The 24964-nt window shown below is 35.9% G+C and overlaps 4 protein-coding genes and 1 pseudogene across 9 annotated transcripts; 2 read left to right on the top strand and 3 right to left on the bottom strand.

Moving 5' to 3' along the window:
* Nucleotides 1-577: 577 nt before the first annotated feature.
* On the bottom strand, nt 578-4970 carry LOC125811923 (seed biotin-containing protein SBP65-like; annotated as a pseudogene).
* A 584-nt stretch (nt 4971-5554) lies between these two features.
* LOC125811714 (uncharacterized) lies at nt 5555-11507 on the bottom strand. 6 transcript variants are annotated; one of them, XM_049491249.1, is made up of 7 exons: nt 11398-11507; nt 9360-9514; nt 8142-8388; nt 7674-8069; nt 7420-7587; nt 6082-6251; nt 5555-5926 (listed from the first exon to the last, which is right to left on the bottom strand). In XM_049491249.1, exons 2-7 carry the CDS (start codon nt 9444-9446, stop codon nt 5729-5731), a joined length of 1266 nt encoding a protein of 421 aa, XP_049347206.1. In that variant the 5' UTR covers nt 9447-9514; nt 11398-11507; the 3' UTR covers nt 5555-5728. The 6 variants fall into 6 exon arrangements, with proteins under 6 accessions (XP_049347206.1, XP_049347205.1, XP_049347203.1 ...); XM_049491248.1 differs by having other exon boundaries at nt 9360-9558; nt 11398-11474; XM_049491246.1 differs by lacking the exon at nt 11398-11507 and adding an exon at nt 11201-11364.
* Nucleotides 11508-13246: 1739 nt separating this feature from the next.
* LOC125811506 (ketol-acid reductoisomerase, chloroplastic-like) lies at nt 13247-18982 on the top strand. The gene is made up of 10 exons (XM_049491009.1): nt 13247-13688; nt 14585-14677; nt 15407-15472; nt 15587-15727; nt 16359-16586; nt 16683-16800; nt 16875-17014; nt 17121-17288; nt 17798-17953; nt 18446-18982. The coding sequence occupies exons 1-10, from the start codon at nt 13395-13397 to the stop codon at nt 18812-18814; spliced, it is 1773 nt and encodes a 590-aa protein (XP_049346966.1). The 5' UTR covers nt 13247-13394; the 3' UTR covers nt 18815-18982.
* A 364-nt stretch (nt 18983-19346) lies between these two features.
* Nucleotides 19347-21409, top strand: LOC125811652 (uncharacterized). The gene is made up of 3 exons (XM_049491177.1): nt 19347-19622; nt 20726-20767; nt 20842-21409. Exons 1-3 carry the CDS (start codon nt 19500-19502, stop codon nt 21139-21141), a joined length of 465 nt encoding a protein of 154 aa, XP_049347134.1. The 5' UTR covers nt 19347-19499; the 3' UTR covers nt 21142-21409.
* A 98-nt stretch (nt 21410-21507) lies between these two features.
* On the bottom strand, nt 21508-24444 carry LOC125811651 (14-3-3 protein 8). The gene is made up of 7 exons (XM_049491176.1): nt 24287-24444; nt 23137-23443; nt 22935-23022; nt 22476-22585; nt 22249-22397; nt 21812-21867; nt 21508-21719 (listed from the first exon to the last, which is right to left on the bottom strand). The coding sequence occupies exons 1-7, from the start codon at nt 24357-24359 to the stop codon at nt 21717-21719; spliced, it is 786 nt and encodes a 261-aa protein (XP_049347133.1). The 5' UTR covers nt 24360-24444; the 3' UTR covers nt 21508-21716.
* Between the last annotated feature and the right edge of the window lie 520 nt (nt 24445-24964).

Raw genomic sequence — 24964 nt, forward strand, 5'->3', positions numbered from 1 at the left:
AAATATAAATGTGTACTCCCATACTCGAAATATTATATAATGCGATGATTTTTGGATACACCGCTCTACGCTAGGTTAAAAATTTAAATTTTATATTTATTTTATTTTATTTTTCTTTCTTAAATTAGATAAAACCTCTCTAATTTTGGCCCTATAATATTAAATTTTTTCACGATTTTCAATAATAAGAACCTACCTATCGAACCAATCAAATTTATATTTTAAATCAACCTTTTTGTAATAGTACACTCATCATCTCAAAATACTGGATACATTTACATACACAAGTTTTAATAGTAAACTAATCATTTCAAAATTCTGAATACGCTACCTACACAAGTTTCACTTAACTCCCTTCTCCACATAATTCTTGCTTTAGAAGCCAAGAAAATACATACACAAGTTTCACTTAACTCCCTTTTTTCACATAATTCTTGTTTTAGGAGGCAACAAAATACAAACATATGTACTTCCTTTCACAACTATATTATTACTATGATATATGTAAAACAAACTTCCAAAAGAGGCCAAAATGCCTAATACTTGGGCTATTTTATTGGGATGGGACTTGTTTATTCTACTCCTCCCTTTTTTCACTTCCCTGTTGATAACCAGTTTGAGATTGCTTATTCCCACCAGCAACAAAATCTGTTGTAGTCTTCCCTATTCCAACCAGAGTTTCACCAATTGCTTGCAGCACCCCACCGCCTCCCTGCTGCTGCTGCAACACCGGCTTGCTCTCGCTCTCTCCGCCCTCCTCTGTGTCCTCCTTTTCTCCGCTAAAAACTCCGCCTCCGCTTTCTCGCTGTACACACATTTAACACAGAATTCAGCTCAATGCATTAAAATTTAAAAAAGAAGAAGAAGAGAATAATGGTCATAAACATGAATTCACCTCAAGCGCATATGTATGTATATATATATATATATATACCCAATGTACAGTAAATTTGAGCCGAAAACAAGGAGATAATAACCCAATGTTTACCTTGGAATTACCTTCTAGTTGTCTCTCAGTTTCTGCCTTCTTTTTACCTGCATAATCAGCTGCACCTTCTTCCGCTGAGACTACGTAATCTTTAGCAGCAGCCAATTTGTCCCCTGCATACTCCACCGCGTTCTTACCAGCACCAGCAACCACGTCCTTCGCGGCGACAGCCTTCCCCCCTGCATACCCTGCAGCACTAGAAACAACATCTGCCGTGGCTTTTTGTAGCCACGGCTGCTCCTTTTGCTGTATAATGTGCAGCACCAAAAGCTCCCATTTCCGCCATATCCTTTGCGGTTTTAGCTGCTTCCCCTGCATACCCTACCGTGCTTTTCCCTGTTTCCACAGTGGCGTCTTTTGCCTCGATGCCTTTCTTCCCGACATACCCTGCTGCATTCTTGCTCTTTTCGGCAGCGGTTCTTGCTGCTTCCCCTGCATACCCTACTGCACTTTTCCTTGTTTCAACAGTAGTATATTTTGCCTCGACGCCTTTCTGCCCGATGTATCCTGCTGCATTCTTGCTCTTTTCGGAAGCATAATCTTTCGACTCCCCTGCTTTTTGCAGGGTGTAATCTTTAGCCTGTTGAGCTGATTGCATTGTTGTTTGTCCTGCACTCGATAGGGTATCTTTAGTTGCACCATAAGCTTGCTGGCCTTTTTCGAGAGCAGTGTCCTTTGCAACTCTAGCCTTGTCCACAACATACTCGAATCCAATCTGAGCGCCATGAATGACAGCATCTTTGGCTTGTGCACCTGCACTTGAAATGGTATCTTTCTACAAATTTTTCGCCTTTTTCACCTCAAAAATAGTGTTTGGTTATTCATTTGAATCAAAATTTAATACTTGATGAAAATTTAGTAACTTTTCAATATATCTATGTTCCGCGTTGACCTAGGGTTTTCTACTGGTGGCTCCTACATAGGCAGGAGCTGCGCAGCTCTCATGGCTGCTACGGCCATTGGACGGCCTCCTTTCGAGGATGTCCACCCCCCCTCCCCAAACCCCCCAACCACCACCTACGCCACCCTTTTCAACTTCAATACACTAAATCCTAAACAATTTGCCCTAATTAACTCAAAAACATTTGTAAAATCAATCGAAATAATTTATGGAGAACCTACTATCACGTTTTCAATGAAGGAAAGACAAGACTTTATGATCGAAGAGTGAATGCATCAGTCAGTGGTGTTTAAATTATCCCACGGTGCGCCAAATTTGAAGGTATTAAGGTTAATTTTATCGAAACATCTTGGTACCAAGGGCAATTGTTTAATTGACTTACTTGCTCCAAGACAAATTTTGTTATGATTTGATCAATATGAAGATTATGTACTAGCTTTATCTCGCTCAGTTAATTATCTTCTCTACAATGGAGAGGAGCACGAATATAGGGTTTTTCCATGATCCATTGGATATAATCCTAAGTAGGAAACGACGTTAGCTGTGGTTTGAATTTTTTTACCAACCTTATCTCCAGATTTGTTTGCAAAGAAGTCTCTGTTGTCTATAGCATCGGCAGTTGGGAAACAAATAGCAATAGATAAAGCTACTCAAATCAAGTCAAGACCTAGCATGGCTAGGGTCAATGTTATACTTGATCTAATGGAAAAGCTTCCAAATTGTATAAGGTTGCAGTTTGTGGATGAAAAATTTGGTAAGTTGATCGAGGTTTTTCAGAGATTGTATATGATAATCTACCTTTGTGTTGCAATTATTGTAAGCACCAAGGTCATGATGAAGATAGTTGTCGTTTGATCTCGAAAAGAAATGAAAATAACAAACAAATTGATGATACCATTGAAGTTGCTTTAAAAGATACTATCGATAGTGAAAAGTATCAAGGTGATGCAAGAGAAATACTAAATGAAAAAAGAAAGATTGTAGATGTCGATCAAAGTAAAGCTACTTCTTTAGATTGACAATTGGTTGCTACCACTTCTGAGCAAAATCATGTAGACTCAATGGATGTTGATACAAGTAATATTGGTGTTCAAACAACTACCGAAAACAAATGTGATTGCAATAACCAACATACTACTATTAATGAGGTGCAATCAAAAGAAGTTGGGTTGAATTTGATGTCTAATGCAACTAAAAACGCAAGGGGAACACCAAGAGTTGGAATTGATGCGCCGCGAGTTGGTTCAGGAAAAAATTAATGGATTCAGGACAAAAACTAATGGATACATCTGATGTTGAAGATGTTGAAAATTCTGGGCAGCATGTTTTGCAAGCTGAAAACGAGAATGCAACTAAAAACTGGACACTGGTTGCAGACAAAAAATCAACTAGTAGTCGGACCCTTTCCCCGACTAGTCAAAATAATTTTCCATTTAGTGAAAAGGGTGCTACTAGGAATTTTCATGACAGTGAGAAGAGGCAAGATATTAGTGATGCCTCAAGAGACCTATTATGTTCGAATAACTTTGATGCTTTATTGAAGACTACTGGAAAGCAAGTAAGGTTAACAGAGAATGACAACGATTTGATCCAAGAATAACAAGTCTCACCACCTGCTTTGAATAGCAAATTAAGTCCAGAAGCTCCCGTATTTGTGCCTAAATGTGTGATTGCAAAGAAGAATGAGTCAAGGGTCTTAGTGTCAAATACAATTGATTTGGGCGAGGATTCTCTTGATGAAGATGAGGAAGACAATATGCTAGACATATGCTTTGATAGAGTGGCTAGGGAAGGAGATATATCACCTAGGCAACAAAGAAGTGAAAGCAACAAAAGCAAAAAGAAAACACATGGAAGACAACATAGTTGGGACGGTAAAATGAATGAGGAGTTTGTTTCATAGCACCTACCAATGCGATAGGCAAAGCAGAACCATTTGACAGTATCAATATGTTCAACAAGATCCAATAAATCTACAAAGAAGGTATGAATTATCAAGTGTTGTTGGATAGGTTTAAAGAAGAAGACGAGAGAAAAATACTTCAAGTTACTTTTGATGGGCAATCAATTTTTTTGTAATTTATGCTTTTGTAATAGAAAGTTTGAGACTGATAACTCAACTTTCTTCTTGATTGACATATTTTTACATTATTTAAGCATCCTCATTTGTAATATCATCATAGAGTGTATTACAAACTCTGTGATGATAAAAAGATACTTAGTTCTCTCTAGCTCTTATTTTCTTCATGCTTGTTAGGTAGGTAGCAGAAGTTAGGTACTTTATTAGGATTAGTAAGGTAAGGCCTAGCCCTCCTTACTTGTACTTATCCCTATTGATATTTTTTTTATGTTTAATAAAAGGCCACTAGACACAATCTAGTGGTAAATTTGCTTTGAAAAAAAAACTGTTCCGTGTTTAAAATACTACTGACCTTTCTCAATGGCAGTGTCTTTAGCAGCTGCAGCCTTATCAGCAACATACTGAGATCCACTTCTAACACCATGACCAACAGTGTCTTTACCTTGTGCACCTAGTGCTGTTTCATTGTAACATTCAGCACCATGCCCTTGACTAGCCGATTCTTTTGCATTATGTAACGCTGACGCCCCAAAATCCTTTGCCCTTTCGTCGGGATTTTCAGTTAGCACAGCAGCTGGTGTTAGTGCGGGTTTTTTTCTCTCGGCTCTTTTCTTATTACCTTCTTCTTGAGGATGAATCCCTCCATGAACTCTTCCTTCTTCACCTTCTTTCCTATGTGATTCAATTTTGAAACCTCCTAGCCCTTCTCCTCGAATTCCTGAGATTCGAGGCAAATTCAGATTAATCTTACCGATTCAATCAAGATATTTATGAAAAAATAGTACAAGTGTTTTAGTAGTGTAGGTACCTTGATCAACATGATGAGAAGAATGTTTGTCCCTTTGTGTGTCACAATCTTTTTGTTGTTGCTGCATTCCACTAGAGAACTCCAACCCTCCAACTTTAACAGCAGGCTGATGTTCAGCAGGAGCAGTAGCAACACTTTTTATATGAATAGCAGGATGAACATCATTTTCTCTTTTTGCTTTCTCTGAAGCCATTTTTTTGTTTTGTTACTAATTACTAAATAAACTATGCTCTAAATATTTTTTCACTTCCAAGAACATATTTGAAAGAAATTATAAGCCAAACTGGATGAGGCAGATGGTACTAGTATTTTATTTTATTATTATCTTATGACACGTGGCGATTGATGAGCTTTTTGTTTGTGACGTGGCAAGAAAAACATAGCTACACTGGATGAGTCAGCTATACTGAATGCTAACGTGTCTTCATGCCCTGCAACTATGCATATATTTGTCCAATCTCTCATCATACAACAAAGCTTCGTAAGCAAGTATCAGATAATTTTATCCGTCAAAATTAAAATAAATATGAAAAAATTATCTAACAATCGCTTCATTAACTATGCCACACACGAATCATATTTATTTTTAAACATAATAAACAAGATTCACATAGTGACTTGGCTTGTTTGAGACTAACATAGTTATTATTGTATATACTTAAAAAGGAAGTTTTAAAGAAGAGATGAAACAGGCTTTCTATTCACCATAGTCCATAAACAAAAAGGTGCTTTTAACTTGCCACCATGTATTAGTAACTGGTTATATTATTGAAACAGTTTAAGGAGAAATAATTGTCTTATTATAATACACCAGGGGCTTCTGCTTTCAATTTTAGTTTTCTGTACAAAGCCATCTATTGATTGGCAAAAGCAACATTATACTTTTATAGCATCATAGCTCAGACTCCACTGGTCGGATTACATTGGGTATGTTGTTGTAATGCGTCATATCTAGAGAAGTTCCCACTCAGATTCGGAATGATCATCAGCTGATGACAACTTTTTCACGTTCGAGTTTTTGGAGAGAACCTGCATCGGCTTTTCTTCAGGCTCTAGGTTAGGCTGTTGATCTCCATGTAATGCTCCAAGCTGCTCATACTCTTTTCTCGTCGACTTCTTTTTCATAGAAAACACTTGCCTGAGCTTCTTCTGATAAAACAACTGAACTGTCAACATCTAAAGGCACACATTCTTCAATGAAACAGCCCTCCCTCATCCCCCCACGACCAAACTAATGAAAAACATATTGATGAAAAGCAAGAAATAGCAAATACAACGCGAGAGGAAGGAGAGGGAGAGGGAACCTTGTATGATTTCTGTTTGACTGATCCCTGTGGAACATGAAGTTTGTCCGCTTCAACCAGGACACATGTTTCCTCCAACTTTGATTCATCATAGCGCTCAACAATTTCCACATCGGACTCAATCAAGTCATACTTCTCGGGTGGAGGAGAACAAAATTTATCTGATCTTTCTGCAAAAGAACACGGAAAACACAACGAAAGGATTAAGAGACTTAAAAAGATCCAGTTTTAAGGAATCAGGCCGGAAATATCTGAACAGCAGGAGAATGTTGCTCAGTTGCACAAGTATTCCTTCGTTTTATTTGTTTGGAAGTTGGTACTAAGTGGAAAGAAAAGAGAAAACGTAAGGGCCCTTTTGCCTTAGGGTGGGATGACACTGATAATGTCAATGCAGGAGTCTTATCAGTGGGATGCCCTAAGGAGTCTTATCAGTGGGATGCCCTATTAAGGTGACACATATAGGATTGGTGATCGTACCTGAACCTTCTGTCTTACGAATTGTATTAGCATTATGCTTGTAGTTTCTTGTTTACCGGTTCCTATATTAACCTGTGTTTTTTGTGCTTCGATTATCGCACTATTTTGTTGTCATTACTGTTCTTTCCTCTATATGTTGTGCACTGTTCTCCATTTCATATTATTTCTTTTTTGTTACTACTCTCATTTCTGTATTCTCTTTTTCAAACTGTTTGGAAATGTTTTATTTTATTTATTTATTTTATTTTTTTGATGACCGAGAAATCCGTTTGTGACCCGCCCTTTGGACCAATCACAGCCTTTTAAACTCGGTGGATAATGGGCTCGCCCCTCTACCCTTCTCCACTTAAATACTGGGCTTCGCTTTGCGTGGTGTGGTGTGGGGCATGAACCTGCGACCTAAGCCACAAATCCGTCACCTTTTGCCACTCGAGCTAGGCCTTGGGGGCGGAAATGTTTTATTTTAAGCTGAGGGTCTATCGGAGACAGCCTCTCTATCTGTACGAGGTAGGGGCAAGGTCTGCGACTATGCTTACAGTCTACCCCCAACTCCTCCCCAGACCACATTTGTGGGATTACAAGGGTATGTTGTTGAAAAATATTCCTAATCACAGATTTAAGTCCTTTAATTATACTAGTTAGGTTAACAGTTCATCCAATGAACTATTAACTCAATCCATAGTTCGCGATATGCTTTTACATAATACTGTAACTCAGGCAGAATTATAACCCCATTTTATAAATCAGCAATTGATATGAAAGCTACTCTCCAAGATAATATCAGAGTAGTGACTCCATCAAAATGGAAGCAAAAAAAGAGAAGGGAGAAGATCTTTTTTTACAGGTGGCTATTGTAAGTACCTTTGCAGGACTCATTGATCTCCTCGCTGGCAATATTATTGTCACCAGTATTACTGCTAATCTTTGCAATATTATTGATCTCCTCGCTGGCAATATTATTGTCACCAGTATTACTGCTAATCTTTAATCCAGTATCACCAGCCAACTCCTTGAGTGTACCCCTATCTGCTGCCAGGGCAGGAGTTAACATAAAAGAAAAGAAGTGAGATTTTTAAGAAAATAAAAATAAGTGGGATACTGCTAGACATTTATACCATGAGAGTCTGATTGCAAGTCACCAGCAGAGGAAGTGTTCCTGAGATCTGCTTGGTTCTGCCCAACACAGTCAACTGATAAGCTCGTGTCAGAAGCTGCAACATTAATTGATATACCTGCTGCAGGCACATTTGTTTTTATAATATGGTTGGAAACCTCCTTTCCTGTCTCGGTAGAGTTACGTCCTTTAACTGAGGCCAAGGGCGAAGTCATGGTCATGTGGTCGGATGCCACTTCAAAACCTCCCCTAACCTTAGAATCTGAGGACAATTTAATTGCATTCCCTGATACGAGACAGAGAGCGTCCGACTTCTTAGATGGTGGATGATTATCTCTAACAATTTCTTTGATCCCAACACTTTGACGTCTATAAACTCCTCCACTTTTGCTTTTCCCTGTAACATCATAAAATACACTATTAGCAGCTCTGACTGGACTAAAAGATGATGGATTATCACTATCCTTACCCTTGATCACTTGAGTATCATCAATTAATTCTTTATTAATTACCCTAGGGTGTCCACCTTTAAGTTTTGCTTTCAGCTTCTTGCTGATTTCAGTGTGAGCATAAGGATTAAGAGACAAGTCAGCAGCTGCAACTTTCACAGGATCTATGTTAAATTGAGGATGTAAATCTAGCACCACATCTGAATAGAACCTCTTGACACTTGCACCAACAGTCTGCACTTGATTCTCAACATATCTAGCGGTATCCTGTGATATACCATGAGACCAGTTACGGTGGTTGAATACTTAATTGGCCAAAGTGGTGCAAGGTGAATAAAAAGGTACGACATATTGAAGTTATGAACATTTTCAAAGAAGCAATTGATTAGAAACGATTAATAAATTGATGAATAAACAACCATGAATGTCATATGTACTCCTTTTGATATATTAACATGATATGCACACAATCCTTCCAATGCAACATAATTACCTACTCAGGAGTTTGGATAGTGGCAAAAATAAAAATTGGAAAAATGAAATAAATGTTTTATTTTATTAAGAAGAGTGTAGTCCCCAAATAAAAGTCAGGACAGCAACAAGAGTACTACAAGAACTACTACTACTGCGACTCAATTCCAAGCTAGTTGGGTTCAGCTATATGGAGGATTAACCACGCCGTATTATTGATAAATATAGGAAGTCAACGCTTGCTAGGCAGAACTCAATGTACAAAGCTATCACCTTTCTGCGAAATTAGAATATAGGTTTTTTGCCATTTCTAGCAACTTGCTAATCATTGAGAGAAGTTGAAGTATCAAATATGTAAGTAAGGGGAATGAATGAGGGGCAAGTTTGGATAATTTTTCTCTAACCTTTCCTCCAAGTAAAATCAATGTCTTTTCTCTTGTAACAAAGAGATGCAAGCACCTATCATTGGGTACCAAAAGTTACTGGTGATTTATTAGGAACCTCAGAGAAAAATAAGCCCCATGGAACGGTCAATATAGCAACATCTGCAATTTATAGTCAGAGTTCAATCTCCTTTCTTTTGGGTTGATTGAATATGATCAAAGTTCAATTCATTCAAACGTTCCTAGTGCTCTAGGGTCAAACAACCAGTTGGTAAGAAAATAGCCCTACTGACTGCTGAGGGAAGCTCCACTATGACCTTGCTAACAAACCCGAAAACAGGGACGAACCAAATCAAATAGTAAGAGACATGTGGTTAATTTTACCTGGTACATAGCATCTTCCATCTCCAAACACATCGCTTCAAATTTCTGGTATATATCTCCAACCCATGCTATACCTTTCAAATCCATCGCATAACACTTCGACAACTTTCCAAGGGTTCAACGAATATAGTGCTGCAAGATGATATAGCTTTCAACTCCAGAATTTAACAAGATGCTTCCCTATTAGAACTTGTATGAGCTGCATAAATTACAAAATTCTGTTGAGCAGGATTATTCACCAACTTCAATCAATAAAAAGAATGCACGTCACCCCTATGTAAATCACCCCGCTAATGTATAATTAATGCCCCAACATAAACGAGATACAAATCAATATCATTCTCCATAACAAAGTTTACGCCTTGCACTCATAGATGATAGAGCAAACTTCTAGTATCAGCAAAATTAATTCCCGGTGTGAGCTTGCTCACATTGGCGGTCCTAAGCCCCGACACAGAAGGAACTCTAAGGTAGGTCAATAGCAAACGTAGAACTAATCAACTTATGGTGAATCCTCAAAATATAGAATATTGAGCTTAAATGGACAACGAGGATCCATATAGCCAGCCCTTACTTGCTTGGGTAGTTGTTCTATTTCTAGCAAATTACATTTACCATCTACTTGAATTTTAACAGTACAATAGAAATTCTTTCAACTAAAAACCTGAAACTAAATCAAATGCTTTAAATTAGCGTACAAATAGCACAAGCTCATCTATTTGTAACATTGTTTTATTCCTGTGGTGATGGAGACATGGTAAGCATTCTTATAGTAGGATGATCCGAACTACTACCAACTATATAGCCATTGAACCGATCAAACAGAAGTACACAAATAAGGTTGAAAGCTTCAACCATTAACAAAAAGAAGTCCTTTTGTAAGCTAACCAGATACCTCTCCCCGGTTTCCAATAATCAGAAACTTTCAGCATAGAAGACAAGGAAGGAACTTTTTATATAAGATCATGATGGCAGCAAAGTGCATCCTAGGGGTTCCTTAATTGAGTACCTTTCTAATGACTTCGCCGTACAAAACTCAAAACTTCTTAAAAGACTTGGATAGGTATAACTTTTTTGTAACATCTATTTCATGTATTTAGATGAACTTTTGGCCTATACATGGACAGGATGGAATATCTGCATCTATAAAGATTCCAAAGCCATTTTGGTCAGCTAAAGTCAAACAAAGGGTTTTAAGAGCTTCCTTATTACCCAAACTACAACTCATACCAAATTTCCAACAAAAGCATTCCAAAACCATGAAATAATTCATCAAAAAAACACTACAGAAAGCAAGCTACTTTACCTTAATACCTAAATCCCTATAATTTCACATACAGAAGATATCTCTATACATCCTATCAAAAATATAAAAGTATAAAACCCAACACCCAAGGGTGTAGCCTAGTGGTCAATGAAACGTTCAAATCCCAGCAAAAACACACAAGGTGCTTTATTCCCATATGTTTTAGCCTTGGTGGGATATCCAGTGGAATTAGTCTAGTCGAGGCACGCACAAGCTAACCCAAACACCACAATTATCAAACAAAAAGTATAAAACCCAAACACCAAAACTCTATGTACACAATAAACCCATAAATTATTCACAAAAAACAAGTAAAAATCATCAGCATCATGATCAAGAAGCAAACAGCAGCTATTTAGGGAAAAAAGATATCTTTTGCCCCAGGTAAACATTAAAAATCATAACCACCATGATCAAGAAGCAATACCCACAAAGGAAAAAACAACTACATATAATACATATACCTCAATCATACTACATAACTACCAATCAATTACAAGATTCAATCTTTTTAAGTTGAAGCAGAACAACTTACAGTACAAAAAAAGAATACCCAGAAGCAAAAATTGCAAGTCACGGGTAAATTTTTATCAGCAGAATTCAAAAAATTACAACTTTTACAAAAGCTAATTGCAAACAAAAAGCATAGCATAAAGTAAGATAAAGAGAAACGGAGAGTTTTGGTGAATTTTGTTTGAGTTGGAAAACGAAAAACGTAAAGAGAGAGTTCACCTGGTTTTTTGGGTATGTGGGTCTTCGACACGTGTCCAGAAAACTCTGCCTTGTTCATTCCTTCGTGTAATATATATTTGCAAGAAACGAAAGTAAACTATTTTCTATTTTAATGATGAAATATTATAAAACAAGAAAAAAATTTAATTAAGTTTGAGATTAGTTTTTGCTAATTAAGAAAAAAAGTAAAATTATTGTATTGCTCTTTAATAAAATTGAACATAGTCAATATCATTAGTAATTTTTCCTTTATTTCATATACTAACTAAATTTGAGATTTTTTATTGTTGAATGTTCAAAGTTCAAAATGAATGTTTGAATTTTTTTTATATTTGTCTTTTCATTTAGGGCATCTCCAATCCTACCCTCTATTTTACTCTCCAAATATAGAGTTTTCTAAAAAAAATAATCAGATATCCAACTCCAATACAATTATTTATTGTACTCTCTAAAAAATATTTTTTTTTCTTTCTCCTTAATATTATATTATTATTTCTATTTCGTTTTTATTTTCTTATTTCATAATATATATCATTTCTTTTTCTTTTTTCCCAAATAATCATTTTATATAATTTTCATGTGATATAATATTTTATTTTTCAAATTCTTTATTTAATATAAATTTACATTTTATTTTAATTTTTTTAATAACATAAATTGCAAGCAAGTATTCTATAATATACAAATTAATGGACAATTCAAATAAAAGAAACCATTAATTACATAAATAATCAACTTTCAAGATTATGACGTTGCTTTCATAAATGCTCTATTAATGCATTACGGAGTTAAAAATGAGCATTTTTGTCCTTAATTTTTTCATGTTTAGCTAAAAATTGTTCAAATCATAGATTTTCAAATTATATTAGTGATATAATTTTTTTTTAAAATACTATTAATTCAAGATGAAAATAGTATATATTAAATAATATATTTCTTAAAATATTATATTATATTTAAAAAGAATTACAAATATTAGATATTAATTTATATCATTATATGTAAAATAATATGTTCATTACAAAATAATAAAAATGTGAAATAGAGAGGTGAATAGTAGTTCTCCATGTCTCTATAAATAGAGAATAGAGATTAATATGGAGATGGGTTGGAATGTCCATTCTCGAATTTACTCTTCAAATATAGAAAATGGAGAGTAAAATAGAAGCAGGTTGATGATAGTCTTATTGAAGTTTTATATTTTCCAAGAGATAAATTACATTACTTATTATATTTATGATTTCACATAGGATAACAGTGGAAAATATAGTTTAAATTATGTTCTTCAATGTTTTTCTTAATATTCATGGCATTGCCCTTACATATTCAGTTAATATGAAATAGAAAGAGTATAAAACGAGTATATCATCATAATCATATTCGAAGAATATTTCATCACTCCTCCGATATTCTTACAAAAAACAATATAGATATATAATCGTGAGTCTTTTTTTCTTTAAATACTATGCTACTATTGGCACCCCAAATTAAAAATCCGAAATAGCTAGGGACAGGAAAAGTTCTTTTTTTTAGGGTACTTCCGAGTCCCGAGAATAGATTCAGTGGAGACGGGGTGGGGCTTGTAGCTCAGAATAGTGTTGGTGTGTCTCGTTGCAATCATCCGATCAATTCCTTTCATGAACCATTATAAATTTATGGTCAATTTTTATATTTAATAAATATAAATTATGATAAAAAAATTTTTTTAATCAAAATAAGTTTTTCACTGAATTTAAAATTTATCTCAAAATAAAAAATATTATATATTCAAATACTAATTGCATCACATAATTTTAAATCACGAGATAAAATCGTAAACGACCCCTAAAACCTGAGGGGCATTAGAATCACAGTTTCATGTCGCCCCTTCTCAATTCGGATATGCTACATATCGTTACCCTAGCAACACTAATCGAAACATAAAAACGTGACCCCTCATTTCCACTTTCTCTCTCTACACTTTTTACAGTCATCGGCGGCACCTCAACAGAGCAACAATGGCGACACCGGCGGCTACTTCTTTCTCCATTTCCTCCTCCTCCTCGGCCGTTTCTTCCTCAACCAAATCCCTAAAGCCTGCTCTATCTAGTAACTTAGGCTTCTTTTCTACTTCATCTCCGTCGCTTAAGGTTCTCAGAGCTAAATCTCACTCCTACAATGTCTCTAGCTCCGGCGGAGCACTTAATGTTCGTATGGTTGCTGCTCCTGCTGCTGTAAAGGCACCGATGTCTCTCGATTTTGAAACGTCTGTTTTTAAGAAGGAGAAAGTTACCCTTTCTGGACACGACGAGGTGAATCTCTTCCCTTCTCCACGTCTATTTCACCTATTACCTCTGTTTTAGAAAGAATGATGTAGTTAGGATATGGTGACATCTAATTTTCGGTGTAAGATTAGATGTAATATTTAGATACTTGAAAACTGGTGAAGTATGACAGTTTTTCTAGTTTCATACTTGATAACTATTAGTTATGCAAATTTCCTATCAGAACTATCACAAACTAAAAATCTAAACACACCTCAACTATCAATTAATTGTTCCATTTTCTAAGCTAAAATATCAACATAGGAAAAAGGAATAAATGATAATTGAGGGGTGTTTTGATAAATAATTGGTAGGAAACTTGCATGCCTAATAGTTCAGGCATGAAATTTGGAAAATCGAAATACTTTAGGTGTGTTTTTGATTCTTCACTCTTTCTTTTTATATTTAACTTAAGAAAGAGTGTAATTTGTTTTCCATTTGATTTTGAGTAGCTGGACATCTATTTCTAAATGTAGATCATTTCTTATTGTTTTGTGGAATAATATGTAAGAAGGTTTGAACAAATTGTACTTTTCTCAAAAACCTTTTAGAATAAGGAAAAATTTGTACAAAAAGGAAATGTGTTTTTTGGATAGTCAGAGATAATCATTAAAAAGATTTCTGAGTTTTTAGTGTAAAGTCACTTTTTCAAAAAGATACTGTGGTTTTTTTCTCGAAAAAGAATTTAGCAAAAACTTCAAACAAACACCTTTAACCATTAGATATTTAGAAAACTCAGTAGAAGTACCATAAAACACAATTTTGGACAGAGAGTAATGGTATTGTCTTTCTTGTTTGGTGTATCAATGCTGAGAATGTTTATTTCTATATGTGAAAGTTCTTGGCTTTGATGTGTAATGTATATTGTTGGGATTGTGGTGTAGTACATTGTGAAAGGAGGGAGAGATTTGTTCAAGTTGTTGCCGGATGCATTCAAGGGAATCAAGCAGATTGGAGTCATTGGCTGGGGTTCTCAGGTGAAGTTTCTTTGGTTTTGATTTTATTCAGTTAATTCAATTTTGATATCTGTATAATGGTCCATTCTGAGAGTTATTGGTATATAAAGTTAACGCAAAGAGGAAGTTTGTTGTTTGAGCTCAATGAAGAGGGAATATTGCCATCTGAAACCAAGAGTTTAGTTAACCAAAATTTTGGAGAAGATATATCTTTTTTTGAAATTGAAAGGAGAAGAGAAGAAGATATCTCTTTCTAGATTCTATAACGTAGAAGTCCTCTGTTTTACTATTTTTGCTGGAAAGCTACATCCTTTTGGATGTACCTGATAAAAGCAGCTTCAAACTACTCTTTTTGTTGACTTTTCTAAAACCATATATGTTCTCACCAAGTATTTTCTCTTCGTACTGATTGTAGCATATTTGCTGATAAAGTTTCTCTATTGTAGTTTTTCTCAAGAAGATACATCTTCCTCCATTCAAAGTTTGTTGTTTTCCATACTCTACTTCTGCTGATAATTGGTTATGTTGTTATTTTTTCATCATTAATGCAGAAGGTATCATCAAAATATATCTGAATACTGTTTTAGAAGTGATCTCATGTACATATAGTAATATACAACATTGAATTATTTTGGTTAAAAAAATGCAATTCTTGCTGTAAAAGTAAGATAAATGTTTTTCCTCTCTCCTGTTCAAGTTTCATTCCTTCTTTCATTCAAGTAGCTTAGCAATACCCTTCTTTTTTGGTAGGGACCAGCTCAAGCCCAGAACTTGAGGGATTCTCTTGCAGAAGCAAAATCTGATATAGTCGTTAAGGTAGTATTTCATTTCTTCTTTATTAGAGATTGAAGCTGGAGTTTATCTGGTTTGCATACAAGATTAAATTCTTATAGTCTTGTAACTTATGAGGTATGAATGTTGATCATGCAGATTGGTTTGAGAAAGGGTTCTCGCTCCTTTGCTGAGGCTCGTGCAGCTGGGTTTACTGAAGAAAATGGTACCTTGGGAGACTTGTATGAAACTATCTCTGGTAGCGATCTAGTGCTGCTTTTGATTTCTGATGCAGCTCAGGTAGGCACATTGTGTTAGCCTCATGTTCTTTTCATGACAACTTGGTAATACATTTTAGTGAAGGCTGCCCTTGACCTTATAGTTCAATGTCTTGCTTGGAATGCTAGATATCTTGTTTCTTGCTTCTACTCTTCCAAAGAACAAATTCTTAGTTTTGCTATCTCATAAGTTATAGCTTTGTGCTTTCTGCTCCCACCACTGGTGATTAGATGTGATTTTGTTGTTTAATTTGGGACTATGGACAGCACATTCGGTATATTTCCACTAAACTTTAGGGTTTCTCTGGTGAGATTTTGAACACTCTAAATCGAACTCATTTTATTTTATTTTGGTTAGCGGAAACATAGATTTTTACCAGAATCACGTGTTCCACATTATTCAGTGGAGTATTTATCTTGGCAACATGTATGACCTGAATTTTCAAAATTTAACCCAAGGATGGAAATATCAAACCAAGCCACACACTCCATGACTCCAAAAGGGTAAACAGAACCTTTTTTTTGGATACATTATACCGCAAGAAAATGGTAATATTGATATCTTGTCAGACAGTGTATTCCTTCACCAGGTGTGCAGGTAGTGCCAGTTGCTGCACCACTCCTTTGTTCTGAATTTCCTGATGTATGTGCAGGCTGACAACTATGAAGAAGTGTTTTCTCACATGAAACCAAATAGCATACTTGGTCTTTCGCATGGATTCCTTCTCGGCCATTTGCAGTCATTAGACCTTGACTTTCCCAAGAACATCAGTGTGATTGCTGTATGTCCCAAGGGAATGGGCCCATCTGTCCGGAGATTATATGTGCAAGGAAAAGAAATCAATGGTGCTGGAATTAATGCAAGTTTTGCAGTTCACCAGGTCTCCTGCGGTCTTTTATAATTCACCCTCATCTATTTTCTCTCAAACTCTTGGCTTTTATGTTCTATGAGATGTGACGCCATTCGCTATATACAGGATATAGATGGAAGAGCCACTGATGTTGCTCTTGGGTGGTCAGTTGCCCTTGGTTCCCCCTTTACATTTGCAACTACCCTGGAACAGGAATACAGAAGCGATATATTTGGCGAGCGAGGTTAGCGTGTTTCCAAAGTCTGTTTTTTCACTTGTTAAATCAGTATGGTTGAGGTCCATTGGTCTTCTTGTTAGGCATATTACTTGGTGCTGTCCATGGCATTGTTGAGTCGTTGTTCAGAAGGTACACAGAAAATGGAATGAGTGAAGAGCTCGCATACAAGAATACTGTTGAGTGCATAACCGGAAACATTTCGAGGACCATATCAACAAAGGTCAGAATTAAATTCTCAATCTTTTGATTTGGTGTATTATTATGTTTAGCAAGATACGTTTATAACTTCTCAAATTGTTCTTGAAAGTATTCTACGTGTTTATTAGGGTATGTTAGCTCTATACAATTCATTGGATGCGGAAGGCAAGAAGGTGTTTGCGACTGCATATAGTGCTTCATATTACCCTTGCATGGAGATCTTGTATGAGTGCTATGAGGATGTTGCAGCAGGTAGTGAGATCAGGAGTGTTGTATTGGCAGGTCGCCGCTTTTCTGTAAGTTGATTCTTTATTATTAAGTTTCCTAGCAATTGGTTTCTCTTTTCCTCTCTTTCTCTATCCACCCCCTTCATTGGAGGCACATTAATTTTTGACTTCCATGATGGAAACTAGATTATACCGCCTGTATAATTTTTGGCTTCTTCCCCAAAATGAAATCCTTAATTTCCTTTTCTGTGTTATTTCTTTTTTTTTTTTTACTTTGATGTCATTTTCTGGACTGGTCACTTTTGAACCTGGCCCATCGCTTTTTGTATATGTGGATTTTTTACCATTTATAAAATGGGTCCTAAGCCAGTTTTTATTTTATTTTTTTTATAAAAAGATTATACCGCCTGTACTACCTAGCTTGTGGTGCTTTTCCCCTATATTTATTTTGATCACTTGAAGAAATTGTGTATCCTTCTCATGGAACCTAATATTACAAGGGCTTCTTCAGCATTATGGAAAAGTGAAATACTGATGATCAGATGAAAGATATTAACCTTCTTTTTTTGTACATACAGGAGAAAGAGGGGTTACCAGCTTTCCCAATGGGTAAAATAGACCAGACAAGGATGTGGAAAGTTGGTGAGCGTGTTCGTGCAACACGACCATCTGGTGATCTGGGTCCTCTCTATCCTTTCACTGCTGGTGTCTATGTCGCATTGATGATGGCTCAGGTCTTCTTTTTATTCAATCCGTTTGGTTGGTTTTATTATAATGTTTGAATCGTAAAAGGGGAGCCTGGCACTGTGTGTCTTGAGCTGCTGCCAACTTAAATCTCTTCAATATCCTTCTCTTTCTCTTTCTAGCTGCAAGCGCTTTTTACCTATCTCCCAACTACTTGACAAGGTTTAGGTCGACTTGATGAACAACCCCTCCCCCCCCCCCCCCCCCTACCCCCAGCTCTCTTTTGTTTATTTTTATTATTGTTTTTTGTCTAAAGAAGTAAGCACGCAAAGAAGCCAAGAAGATTCAACATCTACTGTATATACGTAAAAGAATAATTTTAACCACAGATATACAATGTAATTTTTAGCCGAATCCCCTTGTCCTGCTGATTTCCTTTTTGATGGTATATGGATGTTCAACACCAATGGTGTTAGCTTAGTGTGAGAGCATCTAGATCTTGCTTGTTTATAACAACTTTGTTCTTTGGTAAATGTTAACAGATTGAGGTTCTGAGGAAGAAAGGCCACTCTTACTCAGAGATCATAAATGAAAGTGTCATCGAGTCTGTTGATTCCCTGAATCCTTTCATGCATGCACGTGGAGTGTCATTCATGGTTGACAATTGCTCTACAACAGCGCGTTTGGGATCTAGGAAGTGGGCTCCTCGATTTGATTACAATCTCACCCAGCAAGCACTGGTGGCTGTCGACAATAACCTGCCAATCAATATGGATCTTATGACCAATTTCGTATGTGATCCTGTCCATGAAGCTATTGAAGTTTGTGCCCAATTGAGACCTACAGTCGACATTTCAGTTCCTGCAGATGCTGACTTTGTCCGTCCCGAGCTCAGACAAACTATCAACTAAGGTTCTTTGCCGGTCACTTCTATTGAGAATGGTGATGGTTTTATGGAATTGGAAGGAGTAAGGCATTAGGCAGGACCATGTTTAGTCTGATCGAGCATTTTCAAAAGTAGAGATCGTTTCTGTATGCTGTGCTTTTTGGAGTGTAAGGAGATCTACTTAATAAAATATGAAGAAAAAAAAATTCACCGTTTTCTGTTATTAAACTACGTGACCTCTGTACTTCGGAATTTTATGTATTTTTGCAGATTAACTGAATAAAAACTCAGTTTGGAGTCTATTTAGCCATGGTATTAATATGTTTTCTGAATCTAATTTTATGAGATTCTTTTAATGATCTATATTGAAACTAGCCCGCAGCAGCAACGGAATCGGAGATCAATAAAATATAACATAAAGTTTATCCCAAGCTTAATTCTAAGATATTTCATATTATCTCATTATACTTGAATTATTTTATTGTAAATATTTTTTTTTCATAATATATTTCTTAATTGAGTTTTTTTGCGTAATTTTCATTGAATTTTAATTTTTGCTTCCACTACAATGGCGGGAAAATGGATACCAAAATGCTTTTAACGTGTTTAACGTTCCCAGTCACTATAAATATCCCCGATGAGCTCAATATTTCAAAATTCACAACACGGAAAAACACAGTCGAGATCACTAGGAGAAACAGAGAGAGAAGATGCAAATGGTGGAAAGTAGATTCAGAATGAAAAAGAAATCACAGAAGATGACCTTAGAGAAGTACGTCGATTTCATTGACAGCAACAAGCAATTCGATCTCACTATCCCTAATCTCAATGAGGTGTCTCTGCTTCTCTCTGAATCTGCGAACTCTATATGTAGATATTTATCCACTGTAATTTGTTTAGTGTGGTTTCAGTTGCTTGACAAATTGTTGATAATAACCATGGAGATCTGCTTGTTTTGACGTATTTCAGTACTGTTTTGGTGTTTATCCGTATTTTTTCTTACTTGGAGGTGTTTTTTAGTATGAAATCGGAGATCAATGGTGTGACCGTTTGAAATTAGAGATTCTTATTATTTGTAATCATTTTGATGTTTTAATTGTATGTTTAGCTCGACTTTTACCAAATCAAGTTCAAGAGATGTGTTTGGAACAGAATCGGAATAAAATTTCTGTTTTATATGCCGTGAGAATAATCCTTTTTCTATGTAATGCAACACGCAATTCTATTTCACCATTGCTAATCTCAGTGAGGTATCTCTCCTTCTCTATGAGTCGCTGGAGATCTGCTAGTTTTGATGTATTTCAGTTTTACTTCGGGATTATCCATATTTCTTACTCGGAGGTGTTTTTTCCGGTACGAAATAGGAGATTAATGATGTGACTGTGAAATTAGAGATTCTTATTATTTATGTTGTATCGTCAATTTCCTGCTATGTGTTGCTCGAATTTTATAACATAACCATATCAAGTTGAAGAGCTGAGTTCGGAACAGAATTGGAATTCAATCTCTGTTTCAGAGTAGCTATATGATTTAAAGTTGCAACTTATATCTACCTCAATTTCAGTGACAGTAACAAGCAGCTCGATTTCACTATTGCTTATCTTAATGAGTTACCTCTCATTCTCTCTGAATCTTTGAATATGTAGAGATTACTCCCCAGTATTCAGTATCGCGTTGGTGATCCGTATTGCTTATTCGGATGTGTTTCTCCCAGTTGTTTTTCCAGTATGAAAACGGAGATTAATGATTCAACTGAGTGAAATTAGAGATTCTTATTATTTGTAATCATTTTGATGTTTGAATTGTCAATTTCGTGATATGCGTAGCTCCTTTTTTACCAAATCAGGTTCAACAGATGAGTTCGTAACAGAATAGGAATTCAATCTGTGTTATGTGCAGTGAGAATAATCCTTTATGTGTCAATGATTTTTTGCAGATCATCAGCATTCACGGGTTCAAGAAAAGCAAGCGTCAAAAGGTCAAATTCATACTTCGCAATTTTTCAATCTTGTTGATCAAATATTGATTTCTTCAATCTGCTAAAATATACAGAAAGTCCTGGCGGACGCTGTGAACACGATAGAGTTAATGGACCTGCAACGCTCCACATTGCAAGAGGAGATCTCATCAGAAGCGTTTGTTACTCTCGATGAAGCAATCAAAGACCTCACTCATCTCAATTGGCAAGAGTGTTGTGTCACCTCTCTGCAAACCATTTGTTTCTCTAATGGAGTCAATGGCTCAGATCACTGCCAGGCGAAGACTAATGCTTCAGCTTCTTCAATGCCGAATATCCCACCACCAACGAAGACACCAAAGGTTCGATCAGTAAAGTCTTGTTACTTGGAATGAAAAAACAAAATTATGAAAAATATGTATCTGGCTTTCTTCATGGCATAGGATTACCAGTATTGAAAATGAAATAAGTCCAAATAGAATAAAATAGTAATAACTGATCTTGACTAGCTTGTTTTGATGCATAGTTTGATTGATAATCTGTCATGATTGATCCAAATTGTGGTACAATCTATGCACAAAAAATATTGATCTCGAGCCTGGAGTGAACCTTTTCCTTGATTATTTCATAGTAATGTTTAAAATTACGATTTGATTGCATTCATGTTCTTTTCTTTAGCTGTGTAGTCATCTGACAAATAAAACTACCTAGAGCAAGCAAACCAATCATTTGTAGACTGAAAAACTAGCTATACGCGAAGGAAATAACAATGGGGATGCAAATCAAATGATATGCATTCATCAATTAATGTGAAAATAATCTCCAGCAAGACACAGATCCAATAAACAAGGTATCTATTCATTTGTTGGTGCCTTACAATTATCTATTAGCACTTGACAAACAATCCACCAGATGTTTCACCAGCCTCCTTTAATCAAATACACATGGTACATTTTACTCGTTTGGATCATCACTGCAAAGAGCATACCAAAAAGACGTGGTTTCGAATGAGTAGGGAAACTTTATTAATACCAAAATAGAGACAAAGATGAATGAAGAACCCACCTCTGCATCCTCGCCTGCGCCCACTTTGTTTGCAGCATCTCCCTTTAGAGCCTCTTCTATTCAGACAGAAAAAAAAGAAGAGATTTTAACATGAATAATATGTAAATCAGAAAGTTGAAGTTTTCTCTTAATAGTGACATAGAACAATATAAAATTCAAACTATATCTTTGTTATAGCCTTGTCAACTCAAAACTATATCTGCTGCATTTTGTTCATAAACCTTTCTAAAGGAAACACTTCCTAACTTCAAATGCACATTCAAATGAAGTGCGTGTGAAACTAGAAGTGCCAATTAAGGCCCCAAATACAAGTAGGAGCAGCCGTCAGAATTATTCCATCCAATTACGAGGAGAAAAGAGCAGGTAGAAAGTTAATGAACCAGCTACGAGAATTATGTAAGTACCAAAGCAACCTTGAGATCAAGACTGGCACATACCTCCATCCTCTGGAATGTCAGACGTCCACAAGGTGAGATTGTCCCTCAGAAGCTGCAGAATTAAGGTGCCATCTTTGTAGTTGTCCTCATTGAGGCTATCCAGCTCAGATATTGCTTCATCAAAAACCTGCTTAGCCAATTGGCAAGCCCTGAAGAAAACAGATTATAATCAACTGAGATGAAGAACGTGTGTGGATAAACTACGATAAACACAAAACCGCACAAACCTTTCAGGTGAGTTCATTATCTCATAGTAGAAAACAGAGAAATTTAAAGCCAAACCCAACCGAATGGGATGGGTGATTGGTAATTCAGCTTCTGCAGTAGTTGTAGCTGTCTGTACACAAAGTTTAGAATGACCAGTAAGTGGAAGTAGATAGAAATAGATATGCATGTAAAGAAAACAAATACAAGTGAAAGAGAGGGGAACGGGAGAAAGGGACAAGTAAAGAGGCTCTACATAATATTTAAAATGTTATGAAGTTAAAATCTTGAAAATGCCAAAAGCCTTTACTTCCAACAGCAATGTAAAGGCTAGCAGAACATATGCTAGCGCTCACTTTAGAAACAATCGAACAAAAAAAAGAGAAGGATCATATACGACTGACAATATGTATCAGTGTCTTCTTGTTTAGCAGAAAAAGAGATGATTATTATCTTCTTACAGGTTTATAGCAATTGCATACCTGATATGCTTTTAAAGACAGATCAGAAACCTCTTTCTTGTCATCACCTGTTTTGAACTCTGCAAGATATCGATAATAATCCCCTTTCCTGCACCCAAAGATAAAGCAAACTGACAAAAATGAACAACTGATGAAGTTCTTAACTTCCAGAAAAACAAACTCAATGTTTTCGACTCAATACAAACAATATACCAAGCCTCACATTTTGTAGTAAAACACAGTTGATTCACCAGCAGTACATGATGGAATCAGATGCTCGTCAATCACAGTCATGATATTATTGCAAATGTCGGTGAGCTCTGACTCTACTTTTTGGCGGTAATTCTGGATCCGCTTCACATTCTGCTCATTTCCTCTACCCTCTTCCTTCTGCTCGATGGAAGACAAAATCCTCCATGATGCTCTCCTAGATCCAACCACATTCTTATAACCAACAGATAACAAATTCCTCTCCTCCACTGTCAGTTCAACATCCAGATTTGCAACATTCTTCATTGCATCGACCATCTCTGTAACATACGAAAAGAGTAAGGGAAAAACTTAAGCAAAGCTAATCAACAAGGATTCTGTTCTGAACACCCAAGAGAAAGAACAACAACAACAAACCCAATGTAATCCCACAATGAAGTCTGGGGATGGGGAGGGTAGAATGTACATAAACCTTACCCCTATCTTAAGAAGGTAGAGAGGTTGTTTCCAATAGACCCTCGGCTCAAAGAAAGCAGTAGCAACAAGCAGAAACACCAACTAGATAGTACAAGAATCGATCCTAAAGAAACAACAAGTAGTAACAAAAATCTAAGAACACAATAAAACAAGAATAAAACTAATACTCCGGAAATGGAAAAGCAATACGCCCGATTTCCTTCTAACCTTCTACCCTAATTATCAACCTCCACACATTCCTATCAAGGATCACGTCCTCAGTGACCTCAAAGGAGAACCAAAAATGAATTTCTGAATTTGATAAAGGTTTCCACACAGAAAAAAAATTAAACTTTTCGGGTGAAGAACTATCATGATTCTTCCTATACTCCAAGTCTCCAACAGTAGCAGTTTAGTGCACTAAGCTCCCGCTATGTGCACGGTCCGAGGAAGGACCAGACCACAAGGATCTATTCTACGCAAACTCATTTCTGCTCGAAGTAACCCAAGGCACCTTAGCAACTAACTAAAACTTAAAATTTCAAAGCACTGAAGTTTGATTATTGATTATCAATTCTTTTGCCAAAATTACTCTAGTTATGCAAGTAGACTAAAAAAACATATACATTAAACTTAGATCTATTCATATAGTAGTAAATTTAAAAAATCATCTATTTGATTTACATGAGGAAGAACAAAACCCTAACCATCGTAGCGTTCAGCTTGCTCAGCAAGCCTGGCGATGTACACCAAGTTTTCACGTTCTTTGGATGAAGCCATTTTCCGATCTTCTCGCTGAGTTGAAAAAAATGGAGATATTTATCTTCTTCTTCTTCTTCTTTTCACCCTTTTGTTGTGCACCTACAAAATGTTCTTTTTACTCAAAAACGATTTTTCAGCAGTCAGACAACAAGAGTGAAAATATCAAAAGAGGGGCTTGTAGATAGAGTAAATGTGCTTTTCCTATCTTTAACTTTTTATTTTCTATAATTTAATCCCATTTCTTTTATAGTCATTCACATTTGCTTTGGTTACTTGTTTTTTTACCCTCCCTCTGTTCAACAATATTTGTTGATTATACCATTTTGGGATGTTCAATAATATTTGTCCACTTCATAAAATCAATGAATAATTTTACACTTATGAGTAGTTTCTAGTTTATCCTTATCATTAATAATAATCATTTTCCTATTATATTTTTTAAGACATTGTATTTATTATATTCAAAGGGCAGTATAGTAAAATTACCCTTATGTTTATAATTTCTTAAGAAGTGTGCAAAGTCAATAGTGGACAAGTATTGTTAAACAAAGAAAGTATGATTTACTGGTTAATCGAAAATAATTTCTTTACTTTCACAACATAAGAATAAGGTTATGTACACA

This window comes from Solanum verrucosum, unplaced genomic scaffold (assembly GCF_900185275.1).
Source record: "Solanum verrucosum unplaced genomic scaffold, falcon-dt-bn FXZP01000238.1, whole genome shotgun sequence".
Taxonomy (NCBI): Eukaryota; Viridiplantae; Streptophyta; class Magnoliopsida; order Solanales; family Solanaceae; genus Solanum; species Solanum verrucosum.

What these genes read in the sequence shown, in the direction of transcription:
- LOC125811714 (XM_049491249.1), bottom strand. Translation starts at nt 9,446, where the DNA reads ATGGATTTGAAAGGTATAGCATGGGTTGGAGATATATACCAGAAATTT. An exon ending in TGGAAGATGCTATGTACCAG is followed by an intron (nt 8,389 to 9,359) that starts GTAAAATTAACC and finishes GGTATATCACAG; the next exon opens with GATACCGCTAGATATGTTGA. An exon ending in GATCAATGAGTCCTGCAAAG is followed by an intron (nt 6,252 to 7,419) that starts GTACTTACAATA and finishes GTTCTTTTGCAG; the next exon opens with AAAGATCAGATAAATTTTGT.
- LOC125811652 (XM_049491177.1), top strand. Translation starts at nt 19,500, where the DNA reads ATGCAAATGGTGGAAAGTAGATTCAGAATGAAAAAGAAATCACAGAAG. An exon ending in CTATCCCTAATCTCAATGAG is followed by an intron (nt 19,623 to 20,725) that starts GTGTCTCTGCTT and finishes GATTTTTTGCAG; the next exon opens with ATCATCAGCATTCACGGGTT. An exon ending in AGAAAAGCAAGCGTCAAAAG is followed by an intron (nt 20,768 to 20,841) that starts GTCAAATTCATA and finishes TAAAATATACAG; the next exon opens with AAAGTCCTGGCGGACGCTGT.
- LOC125811651 (XM_049491176.1), bottom strand. Translation starts at nt 24,359, where the DNA reads ATGGCTTCATCCAAAGAACGTGAAAACTTGGTGTACATCGCCAGGCTT. An exon ending in ACTGTGTTTTACTACAAAAT is followed by an intron (nt 23,023 to 23,136) that starts GTGAGGCTTGGT and finishes CTTTGGGTGCAG; the next exon opens with GAAAGGGGATTATTATCGAT. An exon ending in TGTCTTTAAAAGCATATCAG is followed by an intron (nt 22,586 to 22,934) that starts GTATGCAATTGC and finishes CTTTGTGTACAG; the next exon opens with ACAGCTACAACTACTGCAGA.
- LOC125811506 (XM_049491009.1), top strand. Translation starts at nt 13,395, where the DNA reads ATGGCGACACCGGCGGCTACTTCTTTCTCCATTTCCTCCTCCTCCTCG. An exon ending in CCCTTTCTGGACACGACGAG is followed by an intron (nt 13,689 to 14,584) that starts GTGAATCTCTTC and finishes ATTGTGGTGTAG; the next exon opens with TACATTGTGAAAGGAGGGAG. An exon ending in CAAGTTTTGCAGTTCACCAG is followed by an intron (nt 16,587 to 16,682) that starts GTCTCCTGCGGT and finishes CGCTATATACAG; the next exon opens with GATATAGATGGAAGAGCCAC.